Source organism: Musca autumnalis, unplaced genomic scaffold (assembly GCF_047663935.1).
Source record: "Musca autumnalis isolate F117 unplaced genomic scaffold, ASM4766393v1 scaffold_2, whole genome shotgun sequence".
In the NCBI taxonomy this organism is placed as follows: Eukaryota; Metazoa; Arthropoda; class Insecta; order Diptera; family Muscidae; genus Musca; species Musca autumnalis.
The window spans coordinates 217,412,959-217,436,733 of NW_027411755.1; the positions used below are offsets into that span (position 1 = coordinate 217,412,959).

The 23,775-nt window shown below is 34.9% G+C and overlaps 2 protein-coding genes and 1 non-coding gene across 9 annotated transcripts in view; all 3 read left to right on the plus strand.

Annotated features, from left to right (window-relative positions):
• The window catches only part of bun (TSC22 domain family member bunched), a 735,547-nt gene that overhangs the window by 371,486 nt on the left and 340,286 nt on the right, over positions 1-23,775 (plus strand). The window lies entirely within an intron of this gene.
• Positions 15,346-21,917, plus strand: LOC141395169 (uncharacterized). The gene is made up of 2 exons (XM_073970674.1): positions 15,346-16,101; positions 21,890-21,917. The coding sequence occupies exons 1-2, from the start codon at positions 15,410-15,412 to the stop codon at positions 21,915-21,917; spliced, it is 720 nt and encodes a 239-aa protein (XP_073826775.1). The 5' UTR covers positions 15,346-15,409.
• Positions 20,991-21,064, plus strand: TRNAN-GUU (transfer RNA asparagine (anticodon GUU)). The gene has a single exon. It is a non-coding gene; the product is annotated as a tRNA-Asn (tRNA).

Here is a 23,775-nt window from a genome sequence, read left to right on the forward strand (position 1 = left end):
CTTTTAAAGGGCTTCTGTTTACTAGAGAAGACCTTAAAAGGTCTTCTGTCTTCTATAGAAAACCTTAAAAAGTCTTCTGTCTTCTATAGAAAACCTTAAAAAGTCTTCTGTCTTCTATAGAAGACTTTAAAAGGTCTTCTGTCTACAAGGGGAGACCCAAAACGGTCTTCTATCTTCATCTACTATAGAGGACCTTAAAAGGTATTGTGTCTACTAGAGAATTTGTTAATACGTCTTCCGTCTACTAGGAACTTAAAAAGTCTTCTGTCTACTATAGAAGGCCTTAAAAGGCCTTAATATATTAAAAAATCTTCTGTATACTAGAAAGACCTTAAAGGTCTTCTGTCTAATAAAGAAGACGTTAAAAGGTCTTTCGTCTTCTATAGAATACCTTAAAAGGTTTTTTTTGTCGAAGGTAGTCCTTATAATTTTCATTACCTGTTAAAAGCTACCACTTCTTAGGGTACTTCCCCAACAAATGTTCAAATTTTTTCACTAAAATAGTGCGCATGATAACTCTGGATCGAGGTCAAATATGGACTATATCGGTGCACTCCAATTTTGATTTTTTTTAAATTTAACATTTTGTTTTTATTTTTTAGTGCATTTGTATGTAACATACAAAAGGAAGCGAGATAGACCCATAGTTCCTTCTAGGGATATACATAGAATCACTTTCTGAGTCGATTTATGCATGTCCTTCCGTCCGTCCGTCCGTTCGCAACATACAGGTCGCATTTGTTGACCGATTTCGCTGAAAATTGGGGAATACCATTTTTTTAGCCGTCGGAAGATCAAGTTCGAAGATGGGCTATATCGGTCCAAGTTTTGGTATAGCCCCCATATAACGGTACCTCCCGATTTAAGGTATTTTAAGGATCTTAGCCGCATTTGTTGCCCAAACCAGCTGAAATTTTACATTTGAGGTTCTGAATGGCCGCGAAATTTCTCCACTAAAATTTTTCAAGATAGGTCCACGGTTCTGTATAGTCCCCATATAACGATACCTTCCTATTTAAGCTATTTTATGGATCTTAGCCACAGTTTTTGCCTAAACTAGCTGAAATTTTACATTTGAGGTTCTCAATGGCCGCCGAAATTGCTCCACTAAAAATTGTCAAGATAGGTCCACGGTTCGGTATAGTCCCCATATAACGATACCTCCCGATTTAAGGTATTTTAGGGATCTTAGCCACATTTTTTGCTTGAACTAGCTGAAATTTTACATATGTGGTTCCCAGTGGCCACGAAATTTCGCCACTTAAATTGAGCCAAATTATATCGAAATCGGTTCAGATTTGGATATAGCTCCCATATATATGTTCGCCCGATTTCACGTATTTGCTGCACCAAACACGCTATATACATACGTCCGATTTTGATGAAATTTGGAATGTTTGACTGAATTCGGTCTAGAAATAAGTGTGCCAAATTATATCGAAATCGGTTCCGATTTGGATATAGCTCCCATATATATTTTCGGCCGATTTCACGTATTTTCTGTACCAAACACGCTATATATTTCCGATTTCGATGAAATTTGGAATTTGTGACCGAATTCAGTCTAGAAATAAATGTGCCAAATTATATCGAAATCGGTTCAGATTTGGATATAGCACCCATATATATTTTCGGCCGATTTCGTGTATTTTCAGCTCCAAACACGATATATAAGTCCGATTTCAATGATATTTGGAATGTGTGACTGAATTCGGTCTGGAAATAAATGTGCCAAATTATATCAAAATCGGTTAAGATCTGGATATAGCTCCGATTTATATTTTGCATATTCACAGTGGTGTAGGGTATTATATAGTCGGCCCCGTCCGACTTTGATCATTTCCTTACTGGTTTTAAAAAAAGTTAGATTTTGATGCAAAATATGAAAAAAAACGCATATATTTAACTTTGACCTTGAATTCTTCCGCAACTACTAGACCAAATGTTTCTAATGCATCGGAAAGCCGATTATGTTATCTGTCGAAGAAAAAATATCTTATGAAAATATCTCTATCCGTTCACAAGTTACAGAGTTTTGACCAGGAAAAAAACGATTCTGAACCACTGTGCGGCACCAACTAAAATAACTAATGTCTGACATTTTACAAATCATAAAATTTCTTCCAAACGTACCTCAAGTTCCATGAGCGCCTATATGAGAAAAAACTTCCCTCACAAAAGTTCTACATTTTATCTTAAGCTCTACTTGAGGATCATTTTGAAAATTTTACCGAAGATACTCCTTGTGGTCCTGTTTGCAGCGGTGTAATGTTTTTAAATATAATAGCAGAACATTTATAAAGAAGTTTAATTGGTAAAGATACCGGTCAGGTTGGCAAAATGTATTACATGATGATTATCCTAAAAGTATGCACCACATGCTACCACATTCTAGTAAATGGAAGGTATCTATGAAACTAATATAGGCACTAGTTAATAAAACATCAACATTTTTCTCTACGCACTGTGCATTTTATTTTATCCTTTACTTGTGGTCTACCGATAATCTCAAACGTCTTTTTAGGACTTTAATGCCAAAACCAATGTCTACTTTTAGGCTAGATGTTCAAATGTTTAATTCATGATTATTTGTTAAAAGTTTCTCCTCCTTGGGAATGCCTTTCTACTTTTAGACCAATACTAATTTTTGGTATAAAAATTTAAATATTCAGTCAGCCCAACTTTCCAATTACAAGAAATTTAACAAAAACAAAAATCCAAGCATCCTTTTAGGGGCCTAACTTAAAAACCCATCCCTACTTTAACGCTAATATTTCAAATAATCAAACAATTATTCTTCTATTTTGTAATATTTATAAGCAAATTTTACATATACAATCATACATGTTTTTGTGGATCCATATATGTATGTATATACATACAAATGTACGTGTATCAATAAAATATAACGAATTTAATTTACATAAATTTTTAATTTGCTTCTTAGAAGTATATTTGTTGTTCTCTTTTTTGCAATTGTTGTTTTTGTAACATTTATTTTTATTTCCTTTTCGTGGAAAAGCTCATCAATTGTGCGAAACGAACGAAATGCTGTCACACATTCATACCAACATACAAATAAATGTACATCGTGTTGCAAACATAAATATTTATAGCAACAATAACCGAAAACTTTACTCACATACAGACGCATGTATTTTTGTTGTAAATGTTATTCGCATAGTTGCACGTTGATGCAAACTCACACTATATATGTGTGTGTCTATGTATTTGTGTGTGTTTATATACATCATTCATTCATACACATACTAAAGACAAATACATGCAACCAACCCAACAAGCAACCGAACCAACCATTCTCTTCTCAGTCAACCTTGACCTGGAAAAATAGCACGAAAAAACATCCATGTACTGCGCTACAACAATATCTAAACTGTTGTTATTGTTGGCATTTGGTAAATACAGTTCATGATGATAATGATGTTGGTGCTTGGAGGTGGGAAGGTAAGGTGGAGGTACTCTCAAACTATGCATGTGGCGTAGTATGTTTTGTGGCAACTTTGTATCTTTCTACACGTTTAAGACCACATTTATATTCATGTATAAAATAACAACACAGAAACTACTGCAACAGTAGCCTAAGCAACAACAACGACGACGACAATGATGGTGATGATGTCGTCTAAAGTATCTGGTTATTCAGTGTAAAATGGCAAGAAAAAAACACAAAATGTTTTCTTTTGAGTTGATTGTTGTTTGGTTTTCTTTTTCATTTTTCACATAGCCACGTTGTGCAAAGCAGCGTAACGAAAACTACCTCCAACATCACAGCCACCATCTAAGCATCATGGCTCATCACATTGTCCCACCATCATCGCCCTATATTTCGTTTGCTAACAAGCAATCTTGCCTTAGTGTGTCTTGAAGAAGATGGGCTTCTATGTCACTCAGCTCGTTAAGCTTTGTTTCCCATACGACGTCATTGTGAAGACACAAGATATTCCTCCATCATGATGTACAACACCACTAGCAGCAACAACAACCACAACACATTTTGACATTCAATATTTGAGCTGTGCTTATTGTTATGCAGCTCTTTGTAGTTGAGAGCTATCAAATATCCCTAGTCTTTCTTCGTACAGAGAAAAAGTCTTTACACACAGATGGCTTCCTTCTGTATGCATAAATAGTGGCTAATGGAAGAACGGGTCATTTTTTTATATCAAGAACCGAGAAATGTGAATTAGTTTTGCAGTTTTACGTTTAAAATGTAACCGCCTTTAAAATGTCCAGTTTATATGTAGATGTCGCCTAAAAGTATGCACCATACATTGTGTACATAAGTAAATCATATGAAAACAATATTTTTGTGATTACTTTGTCAAGTTAATCGTTAGAATTGGCGGTTGCAACTCTCAAAAACATTTATGTCAATTGTTATATTACTGGTTCATATGTTCATAACCAAAGGGTCTTCGTTCCTTTTATAGAAGGCCTAAAGATGCCTTTGGTATATAAAAATCCAATGAAGTTATACACTTGCATACGGACAAAATGCGCCTCATTGAAATAATGCTTTTAGACCCCAAGTATGTTTGGACGAAATCCGTTTCAGACAATTTAGAGTCGATTTAGCCATGTCCGCCAGTCTGTCTCTCTGTCTGGCTGGAGCGCACGATAACTCTCGAACGGATTAACCGATTCGGTCCAAAATTTGGCTTTCGTAATATTTTGTCTAAACTTAGTTTAAGTTCGAAGGTGGGTTATATCGGTCCACTCCTTCGGGTACCTCCCACACAAAATTTGGGATAAGTTCAGTTTAGGAACTGCTCTCGAATCTCTTTGATTTTTATTGAAGCATCTTGCATTCGCTACCTCAATTACGAAGGCAAAAGTTTTTCCAGGAGCAAATCCATACTTCTTGAGAAAACAGCCCGAAAGGTGTAAAAACCCCTATGGCACCATATGTAGTGTCTGGAGAGCACGATAACTCTCGAACTGATCTACCGATTTGGTCCAACATTTGCCTTGGTCATATTTCCATTCCTTTAAGTACCTCCTTTGCAACATTTTGAACTTTAATCGTAATCCACATTTTTGTCGGCAAGTTCAAATGTTCAAAAAATTCTGAAAATACCCTTAATACATTCGATCTGTCCAAAATAAAATTTTCAATTCACATACATAGGCTGAGGGTATATCTCTGTCGGCAAAGCCGACTGATACTTTTTATCTTTAATATATATGCTAAAGAAGCGGACAGGAATTCTCTCTATAACAGAAGACCTGAAGGAGTGCGATAGTTAAAGAAAACAAGAGGCCTTCTGTCTATAGAAGATGATCTCAAATGGCCTTCTCAATAAGTCTTCTGTCTAAAGAAGAGAATACCAAGGAGAAGTCCTAAAGAGGTCTATAAAAAAGAAGTCAAGAGTTCGTCGGCCGTCTCATGTGGTCTTCTGTCGAGGGAAGAAGATCTCAAGACGTATTCTGTCTGTAAAAAAAGAACTCAAGATGTCTTGTGTCGATAAAGTAATACTTCAAGAGGTCTTCTGCCGATAGAATAAGACTTCAATATGTCTTTTGCCTATAGAAGAAGACTTCAAGAGGTCTTCTACAGAGGACCACAGGATATCTTCTGCGATAGTAGAAGAACACAAGAGGTCTTCTCTCTATAGAAGCTGACCTCAAAAGGCCTTCTCAAGAAGTCTTCTGCTTAAAGAAGAGGATATCATGGAGAAGGCCTGAAGAGGTCTTCTGTCGATAAAAAAAGGAATCAAATGTATTATGTCTATAAAAAATTTCTCAAGAGGTCTTCTGTCCATAAAAGAAGATCTCAAGAGTTTGTCTTTTGAGAGAAGAAGACCTCAAGTGGTCTTCTATCCATTGACGAAGACCTCAAGATGTTTTGTGTCGATAAAATAATGCCTCAAGAGGTCTTCTGCCGATAAAATAAGACTTTAATATGTCTTCTGCCTATAGAAGGAGACCTCCTGAGGTCTTCTGCCTACAGAAGAAGACTTCCAGAGGTATTCTGTCGGTAGAAGCAAACCGTAGGAAATCTTCTGCCGATAGAAGGAGAAAACAAGAGGTATTCTATTGATAGGTCTTTTTCGGTAAAGGAAGATCTCAAGTAGTCTTCTGTCGATAAAATAAGACCTCAAGAGTTCTTATTTTTGTAGAATGAGACCTCAATAGGTATTTTCTATAGGAGACCTCAAGAGGATTTCTGTTGTCTATAAAAGTCTACAAGAGGTCTTCTGATTTTCATAGTGTGTTTCTTTTGCTGTCTGCTGTGTGTGGAAGACCTCAAGACGTCTTCTGCAGATAACCCAGGATATCTTCTGCTGTCTATAGAAGACCTCAAGAGGTCTTCTGTTGTCTATAGAATACTTCCAGAGGCCCTCTGTTGTATGTGGAAGATACAATAGGTTTTCTGTTGTCTGTGGAAGATCTCAAGAGGTCGTCTGTTGTCTATATAAGACCTCAAGGTGTGTTCTGTTGACTATAGATGACTTCAAGAGATCTTCTGTTGTCTACAGAAGACCTCAAGAGGTCCTCTGTTGTCTACAGAAGATACAAGATGGGTTCTATTGTCTACAGAAGACCTCAAGAGGTCTATTGCTGTCTAAAAAAGACTTCAAAAAGTCCTCTGTTGTCACCAGAACACCACAAGAGGCCCTCTGTTGTCTACAGAAGATACAAGACGTGTTCTGTTGTCTACAGAAGACCTCAAGAGGTCTTTTGGTGTCTATAAAAGACTTCAAGAGGTCCTCTGTTATCTATATAAGAGCTCAAGATGTCTTCTGTTGTTTATATAAGACTCAAGTGTTCCTTCAGGGAACTTCTGGTGTCTACAGAATACCTCAAGACCTCTGTTGTCTGTAGAAGATACAAGAGGTTTGTCTATGGAAGACTTCAAGAGGTCTACTGTTGTCAAAAAAGAACTTAAGAAGTCTTCTGTTGTCTAAAGAAGACCTCAAGATATCTTCTGTTGTCTGTAGAAGGCCTCGAGATGTCTTCTGTTGTCTATAGAAGGCCTTATGAGGTCTTCTGTTGTCTATAGAAGGCCTCATGAGGTCTTGTATTGTCTATAGAAGGCCTCATGAGGTCTTCTGCTGTCTATATAAGACCTCAAGATGTCTTCTGTTGTTTACAGAAGAAGATACAATAGGAAAACCTCGAGGGCTCTTCTTTTGTCTATATACGACCTCAAGATGTCTTCAGTTGGCTATAGAAGATCTCAAGAGATCTTCGGTTGTCTACAGAATACCTCAAGACTTCTGTTGTCTACAGAAGACCTCAAGAGGTTTTCTGTTATCTATGTAACATCCCAAGATGTATTCTGCTGTCTATAGAAGACCTCAAGAGGTCTTATGTTGTCTATAGAAGGCTTCATGAAGTCCTCAAGACGTCTTCAGTTGTCTAAAGAAGACCTCAAGAAGTCTTATGTTGTCCTTAGAAAGGCTCGAGATGTCTTCTGTTGTCTATAGAAGGCCTCAAGAGGTCTTCTGTTGTCTATAGAAGACCTCAAAATGTCTTCTGTTGTCTGTAGAAGACCTCGGTATACCTCCTTTATCTATTAAAGACCTCAAGAGGTCTTCTGATAGCTTCAGAACTCTTCTGTTGTGTATAGAAGACTCCAATAGAACATCGCATAATGTTTTCTGTTGTCTATATAAGATCTCAAAAAATCTTCTGTTGTCTATATAAGACATGAAAAGGTCGTCATCTGTTGTCCATAAAAAAATTCGATAAATATTATGTTGACTACAGATATTCCGCTATCTGTAGAAGACCTCAGAAACCCATATGATGAATTTTGATGTCAATAGAAGACCTCGAGAACTCTTCTGTTGACTAGAGAACACATCAAGAAGTCTTGTGTTTTCTATAAAAAGTTTCAAGTGGTCTTCCATTGTCTATAGAGAATTTCCGGAGGTCTTCTTTTGAACACCGCAATAAGTCTTCTGATCTCTATAAAGAAATCTCAAGAGATATTATGTTGTCTATTAGAGATGACCTCGCAGGGTTCCCTGCGAGAGATTATCTGTCTTTAGAAGATCTCAAAACGTCTTCAGTCGATAGAGAAGACTCATTAAGTCTTCTATTGATAGAAGACCTCAAGACGTCTTCTGACTATAGATGACCTCAAGATTAGCTCGTATAGCATCGGAATCACATATTTGCACAATACTGTGAACGGCTTCGTGTATTATCTCTTAGAAGACAAGAGTTCATCTTTATTGAATCGAGGCGTTCTGATTCGCCTAGGTTTCCCTGATGTTTTGCTGCCAATAAGTTTTGAATCTTTTGATAAGAAGATTGCACTGGTTGAGTTCTTCTGTGTACTTCAAATTGCGTTCAATTTTAAAGCTATCCCGTCTAAAAGTATACGCCACATGTGATATTGTGTAAAAGTCCTGAAAGTATGCACAAGTAATTTAACTTTTGAAACCAAATTACTCTTTCTTTAAATGTTTAAACCTACCCCGCTAAACTTTCTTCCATTTCAACTAAAAAAACTACTGCCTAGCGTGACCTCCATATTTTATTGCACTTCTTTTCTCTGCTTCTTCTTCTTCTCGATTATAGCAAAACAATCTATTGTGTTATTTTACAGATTATTTTGTTTTGGATTTTGCTTGCAGTCATCGTCATCATGCCAGTGCTTCAGTGTGTTTTTAGTATTGTTCCTTTTGACTGTCATGTTATTGTTGCTATTTTTTTATTGCAAAAAAGAATGCAGAGACAATACAAACAGCAATGATGATGATAATATTAATACTGATGGTAGCAATTCTTATTTGGATTTCTCAGTCACGTCCCACAACAGACAAACAAGCCAGCCAGCAAGCAGCTCTCAGATAATATGATGAACCCACCCTATGCAATTCTGAAAACAATGCTCTTCCATTCCAACTATGTATGATAAAGGAGAACACAGTAAATAATTGTACGGCCTATTGTTACGTCGATAGCGAAAAATATCCTGGTGGCATATTGTTCGCATCTCTCTCACACAATTTGTATAATGGTATTTTGTCTTCGGGTCCACGTTTTATTGTTTTCCATTTTATCGAAGTCTGATGTCATTTAACAAGGACAGGGTAAGGAGATGGCACAAAAGTATCTTTGAGTAATGTGTATAGTTATCAAAGCAAAACATTCATCTGCTGCTGCTGCTGCCGAAAGCTTGATCTTTCTCTCTTTATTTGTTATTATAAATTTTGTTTTTGTTGTCGTTAAGTTTTATTGTTCATGCCTTGAAATGCAAATATTTACATTAAGATTTTGTTGTTTTGCTTTATTCACTTTTTTACTGAAACTAATGGATATTTGTAGGCGCAAAAAAAACGAAACAAAGAATGCGAATCATTCATGAAATTGCAAACTCATGTCAAGCAGAAAAACTTTTGAACAAGGAAACTCAAAGCAGTTTTTTTTTGCTGCAGTTATTTTTTTATTGTTTAAATTTCCTTTTTTCATGCAAGGTTACTTTAAGGTCATGGCCATTGAATCGTAAACAATCAATATATGTGTGCATTATTTGGATAGAAGTATTTAATGCTCACGGAAATTTTGAACAATTGTTGGGGATTGTGTCGCCTAAAAGTATGCATCAAACATTACATTAATTGCAGATGCAAAAATTAATAATTTGTACTCATTGAGCACGAAAAATACCATTCGCATGATTTTTTACAAGAAATCTTCTTTTTAGAAGATTTTGTCTTTATCTGAAAGGTCACAACTTGAGCAGCTTTGGGATTTTTTTTTTAAATATTGCACAGTTTTCTGACAAATAAATGACCGCTTAAGAAACACTGTTTTTACTAAAGCAGTTTGCGGTGCCCACTGTAGGTTGAAAATGAATAAACCGATCAGCATATGTTTTTGTGGGATCATTAAGAACCTATAAGTCTTGTCGTTAAAGGAGTTTCCTCGTATTGGTGAACTGTCAGATCAAGCTTTTTATGTGTACATATAATAATCCTACAAAAACATATGAAGATCGGATAATCCGTTTTCGCGAGCTACGGTGGGTACCGCTTTCAAAAATGCGATTTCGAGAAAACCGAGTTTAAAACTGCGATATTACATAAAAACCACAATGAATTGTCCCTTCTAACGCCTTATGAGCGCAAAAGTAAACTTCCGATGTTTTTGGCTGTAATTTAAAAAAAAAAAAAACAAAAAACTTTGATTCTTCTTGTGAATTATTTTTATTTGGTCTTTTAACTTTTTTTACATCAAGTCAAGAATACGATGTCAGATAAATGGCCGCCGCCACAGTTTATTGTCATTTGAGCCCTTTTTATTTTCATTTTCCATCACTTTGGCCAAAACTTCTGCCAATAGGTTCTCACATTCTTGACGGATATTGTCTTTAAGAACTGAAAGAGTCTAAGGCTTGTTGACATAAACCCGCGACTTCAAAAAGCCCCACAAAACGAAGTCTGGAGCGGTCACATCAGGCGATATGCGATGAAATTCACGTTGTGCCAAAGTCACCGACCGATTATTGGTCATAAATAGTCACTAATATTCCGCGCTCTGGAGCAGTGTAGCGTAACATTGATTATTAACGCGTATTTCGCATGTTTTTACTACACAAATGTCAAAACTGAACTGACATTAGGGGCCAATCGCAAAATTTATAGAATTTTCTGATAGGAGAAATACTTTTGCGCCACCTTGTATTTCAAAAATTTTTTGTTCGATCGACTTGAAAAAATTTTGATTTTGTAAAATTTGCCTTGAAGTAACTAACGCCTGAAGCTAGAAGTATTATAGTGTCGGAATCTAACAATCCAATAATTAGCATACAAAAATGTAATTTCCTTTGCCAAACATCCCCTCGGCCATTGAATTTCACTTCATGATTTTTAGAAGTTTTTGGCGATTTCAGAAAAATTTGGAAGCTGGAATTTTACTAAACATTTACATGGATGGTTTACGCAGAAAAAATATGATTGATCCAACAACATTCGAAGAGCAATATATGTATTGTGAAAATATTGTTAGATTCCGTATGTAGTATTGTGACTCCAACAATAGTTTTTGTCAATTACACCAATTGTGTTTGTCATATCCAACAATAGTTTTTGTCAACTTGTTTTGTCAACTCTCGGTCTTCCATAATGGAACCCTTTAGAGGGGATTCTATGTATAGATGACCCCTTCAGAGGGTCTTCTACATACAGAAGACCCTCTTAAGGGGCCTTCTTTCTATAGACGACCCTTTTGGATGGCCTTTTATCTATAGAAAACCCTTCTGTATAACCTTCTATTTACAGAATACCCCTTTGCAGGGGTTCTATTTATAGAAGACCGCTTTAGAGGGGCTTCAATCTACAGATACGCCTTTACAAAGGTCCATATATATAAAGGACACTTTTAGAAAGGCTTCCAGCTTTAGAAGAGAGGTTACAATGTAAATTTGGAGTGGGTTCTATGTATAGAAGACACCGTTAGATGGACTTATATGTATAAAAGACTACTCTAGAGGGACTTCTATAAATAGTAGAACCCTTTAGAGGAGCTTCTATGTATAGTTGACCCCTATAGGGGGTCTTCTATATATAGATGACACATAAAAGACCCACTAAAGGGGTCTGGCTACCTGATGTTGCCAGGTGTGCGATAAAAATAATCCCTTTAGTGTGTTCTTTAGAACATTCCCCCTGCGACTAAATGCTTGTACGGTGGTTCCACAGGGATAGTGGATCAGAGTAAAGGGGTTATTTTAGCGGGTTATTCTAGCGCACCTAGCAAAATCAGGTAGCCAGAGTCTTTCGATGATTATTCTCCGCTTTTATGTATAGAAGACACCTTTAGAGGGGTTTCTATGTATAGAAGACAACTCCAGATGGGCTTCTATGAATGTAAGACCCCTATAGAGGGGTTTATATAGATGGTCCCTTTAGAGGGTCTTACATGTATAGAAGAAAACTTCATAGGGTCTTATATGTCTAGAAAAGCATTTCGGAGCTCTTCTATCTATACATAGAAGATCCCATTAGAGGGTATTCTCTGTATAGATGGCTCATGTAAAAGGGTTTCTATGCATACAAGACCCGTTTAGAGTGCTTTTATGAATAGAAGACCCCTTTTGAATGGATTATATCTATAGAAGACTCCGATAAAGGTGCTTTTATCTATAGAAGACCCCTATAGTGGGGCTTCTATGAACAGAAGACCCCTATAGAAGGGCTTTTATGTATAGAACACCCCTATAGAGGAGCTTCTAAGTTTAGAAGATCCCTTTAGAAGGGCTTCTGTGTATGCGTGACCCCCTTTAGTGGGGCTTCAATCTATAGAAGTTTCCTTTAGATGGATTCCAATCTAAAGAAGACCACTTTGTAAGGGTTTTTATCGACAGAAGACCTCTTTAGACGGGCTTTTGTACATCAAAGACGTCTTTAGTGGGACTTCAATGTATAGAAGACAACTGCAGAGTGTATTATATGTCTAGAAGAACCCTTTAGAATTTCTTCTAAGCATATAAGATCCCATTCGAATGTATTCTCTATATAGATGGCCCATGTAAAAGGGTTTCCATATATAGGAGACCCCTTTAAAAGGGGGTTTATCTATAAAATACCCCTTTGGCGAAGTTTCTAGCCAATTTAAGGGGGCTTATATGTATAAAAGACCTCTTTAGTGGGGCTTCTATGTATAGAAGACCCCTTTAGAAGGGCTTAAAATATGGAAGACAGCTTGAGAGTGGATTCTATCTATAGAAGACTCCGATAAAGGGGCTTTTATCTATAGAATACCCTTCTAGAGGGGTTTCTATGAACAGAAGACAACTTCAGAGTGTCTTATATGTCTAGAAGAGTCCTTTAGAAGGTCTTTTATGTCTAAAAAACACTTTAGAAGATCTTCTATGTATAGAAGACCCCATTAGAGGGGCTTCTCTGTATAGATGGCCCATTTAAAGCTGTTTCTATATATAGGGGACCCCTATAAAAGGGGTTTTATCTATAAAACACCACTTTACAGAGGTTCCTAGCCTTAGAAGAGGGTCTGCAATGTATAAAAGTCCCTCTAGAGGGAGAAGACCCTTTTAGAGGGAGAAGACTCCTTTAGATGGACTTCCATTTATAGAAGACCCCTTTAGATCCCTACAAAAGACCCCTGTAAAGGGACTTCAATGTGCAGAAGTCCCTTTAGAGGGGCTGCCATTTATAGAAAACTCCTTTAATGGGGCTTCTATATACAGAAGACCACTTTATAGGGGATTTTATGTATAGAAGACCCCTTAATAAGTGCTTTTATCTACAGAAGACTCTTTATAGATGTTTTTATCTAAAGAAGGGGTTTAGACGGTCATTTATGTATAAGAGACCTCTTTAGTGGGCTTCTATGTATAGAATGGCCCTTTAGAGGGGCTTCTACATATGTATAGATGATCCCTTAAGTGGGGTTTCAATCTTTAGAAGATCCCTTTAGAAGGTTTCAATCAATATAATACCACCTTGTAGGGATTTTATTTAAAGAAGACCCCTTTAGACGGCCATCTATGTACAACATACTTATTTAGTTGGGCTTCTATGTATAGAATACCCTTTTAGGAGGGCTTCTATGTATAGAGTGGTTTTTATCTATAGGAGAAGAACTATCTGTGTGAGGCCCCTTAAGAAGGGCATATATTTATAGAAGGTCTTTTAGATTGGCTAAATTGATCAGTTAATATCGTACAAAGTTATTTTCAAAATATTGAAGAATGGCAGATATCTGGTAAATATTGAAACAGTAACGGATATTACCTTTTCCATTAAGCCTGAAAGTATGCATCGCTCATTTGTGACTATTTTGACATTTTTCTTTTTTTATAAGTAGGCCGTAAATTTTAATTAACATGTAATCAACAAAAATTTAATTTCGTAAATTAGTAAAAAATATATCCAACAACGCACACATACACACATATGGTCTGTTCCATAACTGCAAGAATCTACTAATTTTTACTATTTTTTTCGATAACATAAAGGAAAAAATGTTATCGAAGTAAAAATAGTAGCTTCTTGCAGGTGCTGGAACAGAGCAATAGTAAACGTCAACCAACATATATGTAGGTGATAGATGACATTGGCAATTATTGGTGATGAATTATCCATCTCTTTCATATTTGAATATAACTGTCAAAATGTCCCAACTCCTATGTTTTTTCTCTCTTGAGACCATTCCACCCACAATATTGTGGCATGAAATACTTGTTTCTCTCATTTCTTGTTATTGCCATAAATTGTCTTCTGGTGAACAAGTTGTTCTATTCGGTATAGCCATCATACAGCCTTTTGCATTTTTTTCCAATGTCTTTTTTGTTCTTTTTTCTTGTTGCTGATGATGATTTTGCTGTCAGCTATGAATATTACCACCAACTTGTTGGTTGTTGTGTATATTAAAAACATTTTTTGACATGACATTTTGTTGTTAGTTGGTGGTCTTTGAAATGTCATAATGTGGGTTTTTATTGTTGTTGGTGGTTTCATTGCTGATGTCGTCGTCAATGTCTTTTGTGTGTCTACTTGGTATATTTATGTCAGTTGTGTCGGTGTCATTTAGTGTCATCATACGTACATATGTTTTCTTCTTACTTTTTTCTTTCTAAGCTCTTTGCAGGAGTGAAGGGAAATCCTTTTTTATGAAAGGCCTTCAAAGGGATTTTCTGTAAAAAAAAATTAAAAAAAAATTCTTTTAAAATTTCAATTTTATTGGTGTACTATGCCTCAAAAAATATTCTTAAAAAATAGGTATTTGGTAAAAAAATCACAATTGTTGGTCTGCTGGATCATCAAAGAATATTCTCAAAATATCGATTCTTTATCGTACAAAACTCAAAATGCTATTGTCACCTTATACCCAACATAGGTGATAAAACTAAAATATTTTTCAAAAATTTACATATTCGGACAAAATTCTACTGCCTTTAGAAAAATCTGTATAAAATATAGATTTTTTTCTATTACAAGACACAACAATTTATGATCACCTCATACACAACACAGAAGACCACACAAAAATATTTACATATATGTATGTGCATGAAGTTGAAATTAGTTGCTTAGTCACAAAAATACAATGTAAATTTTCCATTCATTCACATGCAACAAAACAGCAAACAAAATTAATTTTTATTATTTTAATTTTTGTTTCTGTTAAAATATTATTTATTATCAACAAATACTTCTATATAAGTCGAACTTCTCTATAACGTAGCACTTGGGGTCCGACGAAGTACTAAGTTACAGATTTTTGTTTGAGAATTACCACTTGTGCCTTGAAAACGAATTCGTTACAGGAAGTTCGTTATAGAGAAGTTCAACTTACCTACCAATCCTCTTAATAGCCAATAAAATGATGAACTTTACAACAAAAACTACATAAAACGAAAAATTTTAAATAACAACAAAATGTTTGAATTTGCCAAATTGTAATAAAAATGTTCGGATTATATGCTAAATCGCCCATTTCGTCGATTAGCAGTAATAACAATCAACAATTTACCACCGTACCTTTTGCAACAACAACAACAACAGCTACAATCCTTTGTGGTAGCGCAAGTGACACAAACTATGCCACAAGTGTTGGGCCAACTCCATTAAATGTTGTAGGCAACATACAATTATTGGCTGGTGGTGGTGTTGCCCTTGCTAATCAAACACATCAAACAATGGCAACTTTTAGGCCTACAACCCTAGAACCACTGCAGCAGCAACCACTTGCAACAAACAATCATGTTCATTTTCATCACCAGCAACCAGAAACACTTAATCTTCAGCTACAACAGCAGCAGCAACAACAACATCATCAACAACAACAGCAACAACACTACCAACAATTTCAGTACCACCACCATCCACAGCAACAACAACAGTTTTACCACACAACTACTGCTACTGCTGCTGCTTGTTCAAGCTCTGCACAACCACCGACAACAGCACCATCGGCTTCCGCCTCAGCCTCATCATTGCCCTATGCTATGCACCACCATACGCATCATCATTTGCAACAACACTCCGAACACAAGGATGAATGTTGCAATTGCTATTTGCCCGTTCTCCAGCCTGATGTTTTGCTCAACAATGATCGTGGCCTATTTAAGGTTTATTGTTTTATCAAAGATTTCATAGGGTAAGTAGGAGCGCGGTAACTTACCAAACCGATGATGCTCCTAACCAATGGAATTCTTTTCGTCTTTTTTTAAAAAATTCTTCCTTTCACGCTATTTTTTGCTAATGCCTGTTTTATTTGCCTGGTAGAAAAACAAACAACAGACAACATTACACACACTATCATTCAAATTTCCATCCATCCATATAAGCTTTCTAATCTTATCAAAAACACCACCCAGTCGTTCATTTTGCTATTATCAGTCGCTAACATTTTCATTTTGGAATTTATTCCTCTTATCTCCCTGCCAGTAGAATTTATTCTAAAATTCTGTACTCCTGTTAGAATGTCATCCATTATCATGTGTAGTTTTTATAGTGATAACCAAATTGCTTGCTTGTTTGTTTTATTGTTGTACAAAATAAAACTTTTTATAATATTATTTACTATGTCCACAAATTTAACATTATTGGAACTCAATTTTTCGATTTTTGTCATTAATATCAGAAGTTCATCAACATATAAAGAGATTTAGGTCTTATATAAATATAAGAGCTTTAGGTCTTCTATACCTATAGAAGAGCTTTAGGTCTTCTATACCTATAGAAGAGCTTTAAGTCTTCTATACATAGAAGAGCTTTAGGTCTTCTATACACAAAAGAGCTTTAGGTCTTCTTTACATAGAAGGGCTTTAAGTCTTCTATACAAGGAGAGCTTTAGGTCTCCTATACATAGAAACGCTTTAGGTCTCCAATACATATAAGAGCTTTAGGTCTTCTATACATAGAATAGCTTTAGGTCTGCTATACATAGAATAGCTTTAGGTCTTCTATACATAGAAGAGCTTTAGGTCTTCTATACATAGAAGAGCTTTAGGTCTTCTATACATAGAAGAGCTTTAGGTCTTCTATACATAGAAGAGCTTTAGGTCTTCTATACATAGAAGAGCTTTAGGTCTTCTATACATAGAAGAGCTTTAGGTCTTCTATACATAGAAGAGCTTTAGGTCTTCTATACATAGAAGAGCTTTAGGTCTTCTATACATAGAAGAGCTTTATGTCTTCTATACATAGAAGAGCTTTAGGTCTACTATACATAGAAGAGCTTTAGGTCTTCTATACATAGAAGAGCTTTAGGTCTTCTATACATAGAAGAGCTTTAGGTCTTCTATACATAGAAGAGCTTTAGGTCTTCTATACATAGAAGAGCTTTAGGTCTTCTATACATAGAAGAGCTTTAGGTCTTCTATAAATAGAAGAGCTTTAGGTCTTCTATAAATAGAAGAGCTTTAGGTCTTCTAAAAATAGAAGAGCTTTAGGTCTTCTATACATAGAAGAGCTGTAGGTCTTCTATACATAGAAGAGCTTTAGGTCTTCTATACATAGAAGAGCTTTAGGTCTTCTATACATAGAAGAGCTTTAGGTCTTCTATACATAGAAGAGCTTTAGGTGTTCTATACATAGAAGAGCTTTAGGTCTTCTATACACAGAAGAGCTTTATGTCTTCTATACATAAAAGAGCTTTAGGTCTTATATACCTATAGAAGAGCTTTAGGTCTTCTATACCTATAGAAAAGCTTTAGGGTTTCTATACCTATAGAAGAGTTTTAGGTCTTCTATACCTATAGAAGAGCTTTAGGTCTTCTATACCTATAGAAGAGCTTTAGGTCTTCTATACCTATAGAAGAGCTTTAGGTCTTCTATACCTATAGAAGAGCTTTAGGTCTTCTATACCTATAGAAGAGCTTTAGGTCTTCTATACCTATAGAAGAGCTTTAGGTCTTCTATACCTATAGAAGAGCTTTAGGTCTTCTATACCTATAGAAGAGCTTTAGGTCTTCTATACCTATAGAAGAGCTTTATATATATAGAAGAGCTTTAGGTCCTCTATACTTATAGAAGAGCGTTATGTCTTCTATACATATAGAAGAGCTTTAGGTCTTCTATTGGTGTAGAAGAGCTTAAGGTCTTCTTTGCATAGAAGAGATTTATGTATTCTATCCATAGAAGAGCTTTAAGTTTTCTGTCAATATTGGGTTGTTTAAGACCTCTTAAAAATCTTTTAAAAATCCACGTTTATTGGGCCGTTTGGGTCCTCATAAAAATCTTTTAAAAGTCCATGTTTATTGGGATGTTTGGGTCCTCATAAAAATCTTTCAAAAATCCACGTTTATTGGGACGTTTGGGTCCTCATAAAAATCTTTTAAAAATCCACGTTTATTGGGACGTTTGGGTCCTCATAAAAATCTTTTAAAAATCCATGTTTATTGGGACGTTTGGGTCCTCATAAAAATCTTTTAAAAATCCATGTTTATTGGGCCGTTTGGGTCCTCATAAAAATCTTTTAAAAGTCCATGTTTATTGGGACGTTTGGGTCCTCATAAAAATCTTTTAAAAATCCACGTTTATTGGGACGTTTGGGTCCTCATAAAAATCTTTTAAAAATCCACGTTTATTGGGACGTTTGGGTCCTCATAAAAATCTTTTAAAAATCCACGTTTATTGGGACGTTTGGGTCCTCATAAAAATCTTTTAAAAACCACGTTTATTGGGCGGTTGGAGTACTCATAAAAATCTTTTAAAAATCCACTTTCATTGGGCGGTTGGAGTACTCAAAAAAATCTTTTAAAAATCTACGTTTATTGGGCGGTTTGAGTACTCAAAAAAATCTTTTAAAAATCCACGTTTATTGGACGGTTTGAGTACTCATAAAAATATTTTAAAAATGCACGTTTATTGGGCGGTTTGAGTACTCATAAAAATCTTTTAAAAATCCACGTTTATTGGGCGGTTTGAGTACTCATAAAAATCTTTTAAAAATCCACGTTTATTGGGCAGTTTGAGTACTCATAAAAATCTTTTAAAAATCCACGTTTATTGGGCGGTTTGAGTACTCATAAAAATCTCTTAAAAATCCACGTTTATTAGGCAGTTTGAGTACTCATAAAAATCTTTTAAAAATCCACGTTTATTGGGCGGTTTGAGTACTCATAAAAATCTTTTAAAAATCCACGCTTATTGGGCAGTTTGAGTACTCATAAAAATCGTTTAAAAATCCACGTTTATTGGGCGGTTTGAGTAGTCATAAAAATCGTTTAAAAATCCACGTTTATTAGGCGGTTTGAGTACTCATAAAAATCTTTTAAAAATCCACACTTATTGGGCGGTTTGAGTACTCATAAAAATCTTTTAAAAATCCACGTTTATTGGGCAGTTTGAGTACTCATAAAAATCTTTTAAAAATCCACGTTTATTGGGCGGTTTGAGTTTTCATAGAAAGCTGTTAAAAATCCACGGTTATTGGGCGGTTTGAATACTCATAAAAATCTTTTAAAAATCCACGTTTATTGGTCGGTTTGAGTACTCATAAAAATCTTTTAAAAATCCACGTTTATTGGTCGGTTTGAGTACTCATAAAAATCTTTTAAAAATCCACGTTTATTAGGTCTTTTGGGTCCTCATAAAAATCTTTTAAAAATCCACGTTTATTGGGCCTTTTGGGTCCTCAAAAAAATTTTCTAAAAATCCACGTTTATTGGGATGCTTGGGTTCTCATAAAAATCTTTTAAAAATCCACGTTTATTGGGCTGCTTGGGTCCTCATAAAAATCTTTTAAAAATCCACGTTTATTGTGCTGCTTGGGGCCTCATAAAAACCTTTTAAAAATCCACGTTTATTAGGTCGTGTGGGTCCTCATAAAAATCTTTTAAAAATCCACGTTTATTGGGCCTTTTGGGTCCTCATAAAAATCTTTTAAAAATCCACGTTTATTGGGCCTATTGGGTCCTCATAAAAATCTTTTAAAATCCACGTTTATTGGGACGTTTGGGTCCGTTAATTGGGCGGTTGGAGTACTCATAAAAATCTTTTAAAAATCCACTTTTCTTGGTCGGTTTGAGTACTCATAAAAATCGTTTAAAAATCCACTTTTCTTAGTCGGTTTGAGTACTCATAAAAATCTTTTAAAAATCCACGTTTATTGGTCGGTCCGAATACTCATAAAAATCCACGTTTATTGGTCGGTTTGAGTACTCATAAAAATCTTTTAAAAATCCACGTTTATTGGTCGGTTTGAGTTTTCATAGAAAGCTTTTAAAAATCTACGTTTATTGGGCGGTTTGATTACTCATAAAAATCTTTTAAAAATCCTCGTTTGTTGGGCGGTTTGAGTGCTCATAAAAATCTTTTAAAAATCCACGTTTATTGGTCGGTTTGAGTACTCATAAAAATCTTTTAAAAATCCACGTTTATTGAGCAGTTTGAGTTTTCATAAAAATCTTTTAAAAATCCACGTTTATTGGCCCGTTTGGGTCCTCATCAAAGCCGTTTAAAAATCCACGTTTTTTGGGCCGGTTGGGTCTCATAAAAATCCATGTTTATTCGGAAGTTTGGGTCCTCATAAAAATTTTTAAAAAATTCACGTTTATTGGGCGGTTTGAGTACTCATAAAAATCGTTTAAAAATCCACGTTTATTGGTCGGTTTGAGTACTCATAAAAATCTTTTAAAAATCCACGTTTATTGGTCGGTTTGAGTACTCAAAAAATATTTAAAAAATCCACGTTTATTTGTCGGTTTGAGTACTCATAAAAATCTTTTAAAAATCCACATTCATTGGGCAGTTTGAGTACTCATAAAAATCTTTTAAAAATCGTAGTTTACTGGGCTGTTTGAGTACTCAAAAAATCTTTGAAAAATCCACTTTTATTAGGCTGTTTCCTCCAGTGTGGTTCTATACAAGCTCCTCGTGTGTATTTGTTTTGACATTGTGGTGAGTTTCTAAATATAGAAAATTTTATCAGAGAAAGCTCACTCCGCCAACCAACCGTCACCATTGCAAAATGAAAACAAACAACTCGAATGTTTTTGCACATCTGTGTTATGAGTAATTCTTTGTCATCGCTAGCCATGCGCCTCCGTGGCGCAATTGGCTAGCGCGTTCGGCTGTTAACCGAAAGGTTGGTGGTTCGAGCCCACCCGGGGGCGATCAATTTTTTTATTATATTTTTTTTCTTTATTTTTATAATAAAAAAATTAAAAAAAACATATTGTCATAGGGATCAAAAGAAAGAAAGACCATGAATATTTTTTTACAAACTGATGACAGAATATTGGGATATATTGGAAAAATATACAACAAATATATTGGAAATAATAAAATGTCGTTGAAAAGTCATGAAACATTTATGATGATACCGAAATAATTTCCTAAATCTGGAACTAAAATGAATTTTACCCACAGGATTTTTTCAATATTGTAGATTCTTTAATTAACTAAATTGGTGTATTACTGTAGGCTATAATATGCTCCTACAAGACGTCTGCAACTACTAACATGTGATGTTGTCTTTGTTTCATTTTTTTGGCCAAAAATGTTGAAACACCTGACGTTATTTTTGAAAGTGATTTCATTTGCTGTCATCAGTTTAAATTATTTTTTTTCTTCCTTTCTTCACGTGAAATTAAGTGCTGAACAACATGTCTCTCAATGTATTCAAATCAAATTAGTTACGCCATATGAACAATTACGTTTTTAATTTAATTACAATTTTACAATTGGTTTTAACATTTAAATTTTATTTCTAGAATTTTAATGAAACATTTTAAAATTTGTGCAGCCAATGATTGCCGCAGATATGAGCAACAATATACACTTAATGATGATTTTGTGAGAAAGTGTTATTGCTTTTCTTTGTTAAGTTTTTTTTTAATTAGTCATATGTGAATTTTCACCATTTTCCCTTTCCCAAAATAAATTTTAATTATTTTTGTGTAGACAAAATGGGAATTGTTTCTTTCTTTCCTTTCAAGCAAACAAAGCGGCGGCGTGGGTGCTTAAAAGAAACAACCGATGAACAATAATATATCACACGGGGAATTTATTCACAAAAAAAAAAAAAACGAAACGAAAAGGAAAGGAAATTTCATTGAAATGAAAATTATTATCTTGAAAAGCAATTCATCTTCTCTGTTCTGACGAAATCTTTGCTTCATTGTTGCCGCCACATCTGTCTGTAATGCCTGTGTTCGTTCTACAACACCTTGAGGCGGCATAAACCGTTTTGCATACAAAACAAAAAACAATTTCAAATTAAAATATCATCACATGAGATTTTGTACACCTGCAATAATGTTCTGTTTGCTATTCTTTCATTTTTTTTATTTCGTTTTCCCTGACTAATTTATTGCAATGTTGAGTTTTGCATTTGTCTTGTTTGCCAATAATTTGCATTGGTTGGTTGACAATTTGACGGCAGGGTATCTTTTTTTTCTTGGTTATCTGTCATTTCGTTCATCTTAATTTCCCGAATTCTCTTTAAACGTTTGCCAATTTCTTTTCTATCAGTTGATCTTTGTCAAAGATTTCTGGTAATACATTTATTTCATTCGACACCTAAACAGCTGTTCTTTTTTTTTTGGGACAGTGGTACATAGAGGACCAAATGCTCTGTTTATAGACAGCAAAAATATTTTCATAAAAGACAAAAAGAATTTTTATATAATAACAAAAATCGCAGGGGAGAAGACCCAAAGGTACATAATTTGATAGAAGAGAAAATGGACTTATGATAAAAAAATTGAAACCAAGTAATAAAGTATCAGCCTGTGTCAATGGAATCACTTTTTTCCCAATAAACTTAGGTTTTTAGGAGGTGTTCACAATATTTGGCGTATGCACTTGCTGACAAAATTATGGATTTGGATTAAAGCTCAAAATTTTGCGGGGGAAGTACCTAAAAGAATGGACCGGCATAGTCCATTTTGTAAGTGGGTCTTATTTTGAAACTCATTCCTCTCGATAGATATCGCTCCCACCAGACATATCAGTTGGTCAGCATATAATTTAGAGCTTTTAGACCATTATATCAGGAAACATGGATTTGTCCACGAAAAACATAATATAGCAGCTGTAAACAGAACCTCTAGGAGTATTTTCGGTAAAAATTTCCAAATTATGAATTTCAATTAGGGTTTTTCTTTTCCCGGTCCTATCCATTTCCCGGGAAATCGGGAATTATTTTTCAATCCCGGGAATTCCCGGGAATTCCCGCCCATAAGAAAAAGTAGCAAAAAATTTTTAAAAAATAGTTTTATTAACTACAAATGGGCAAAATAAAGTAAACTTAAACATTTGAGATCAATTCATTAACAATTCAGGAACCTTGTATGTAAAACAAAAAAAAAAAAAAATAAATCTAAAATAAATAAATTAAATATGTTTCTCTTGTTTAGAAGAAAAATAAGTTTTTAGAACTGACAAAGCATTTATAGTTTCATCAGAAAGTCTGTTTCTTATTTTATTGACAAATATTCCAGCCAAAGAAAAAATACGTTCACTTTCCACTGATGAGGGACGTATTGTCAAAAGAGCGTCAAATAAACATTGGAGGTTATCCGTCATCTTGCCACTTCCTTCCAAATATTTAAATTCCTGTTTCAGAGACATTTTCGATATCGGCTTTGTGGTCAAGTTGGCTTGATCAATAGCTTTATTAATAATTTCCTGGAACGAAATATCTGATGTTTGTTCTTCTTCGACAATTATATTGTTGTCACTTGCATTTGTATCACCAAAAAGACGAGCAAATAAATCTTCAGCATACATAATTGTTTGTGTCTTTGTAGCACGCGTAAATAAACAATTTGGATCGGAACTATTAAAAAGGTTTGGATCCTTTAAATACTGCATAAGAGTA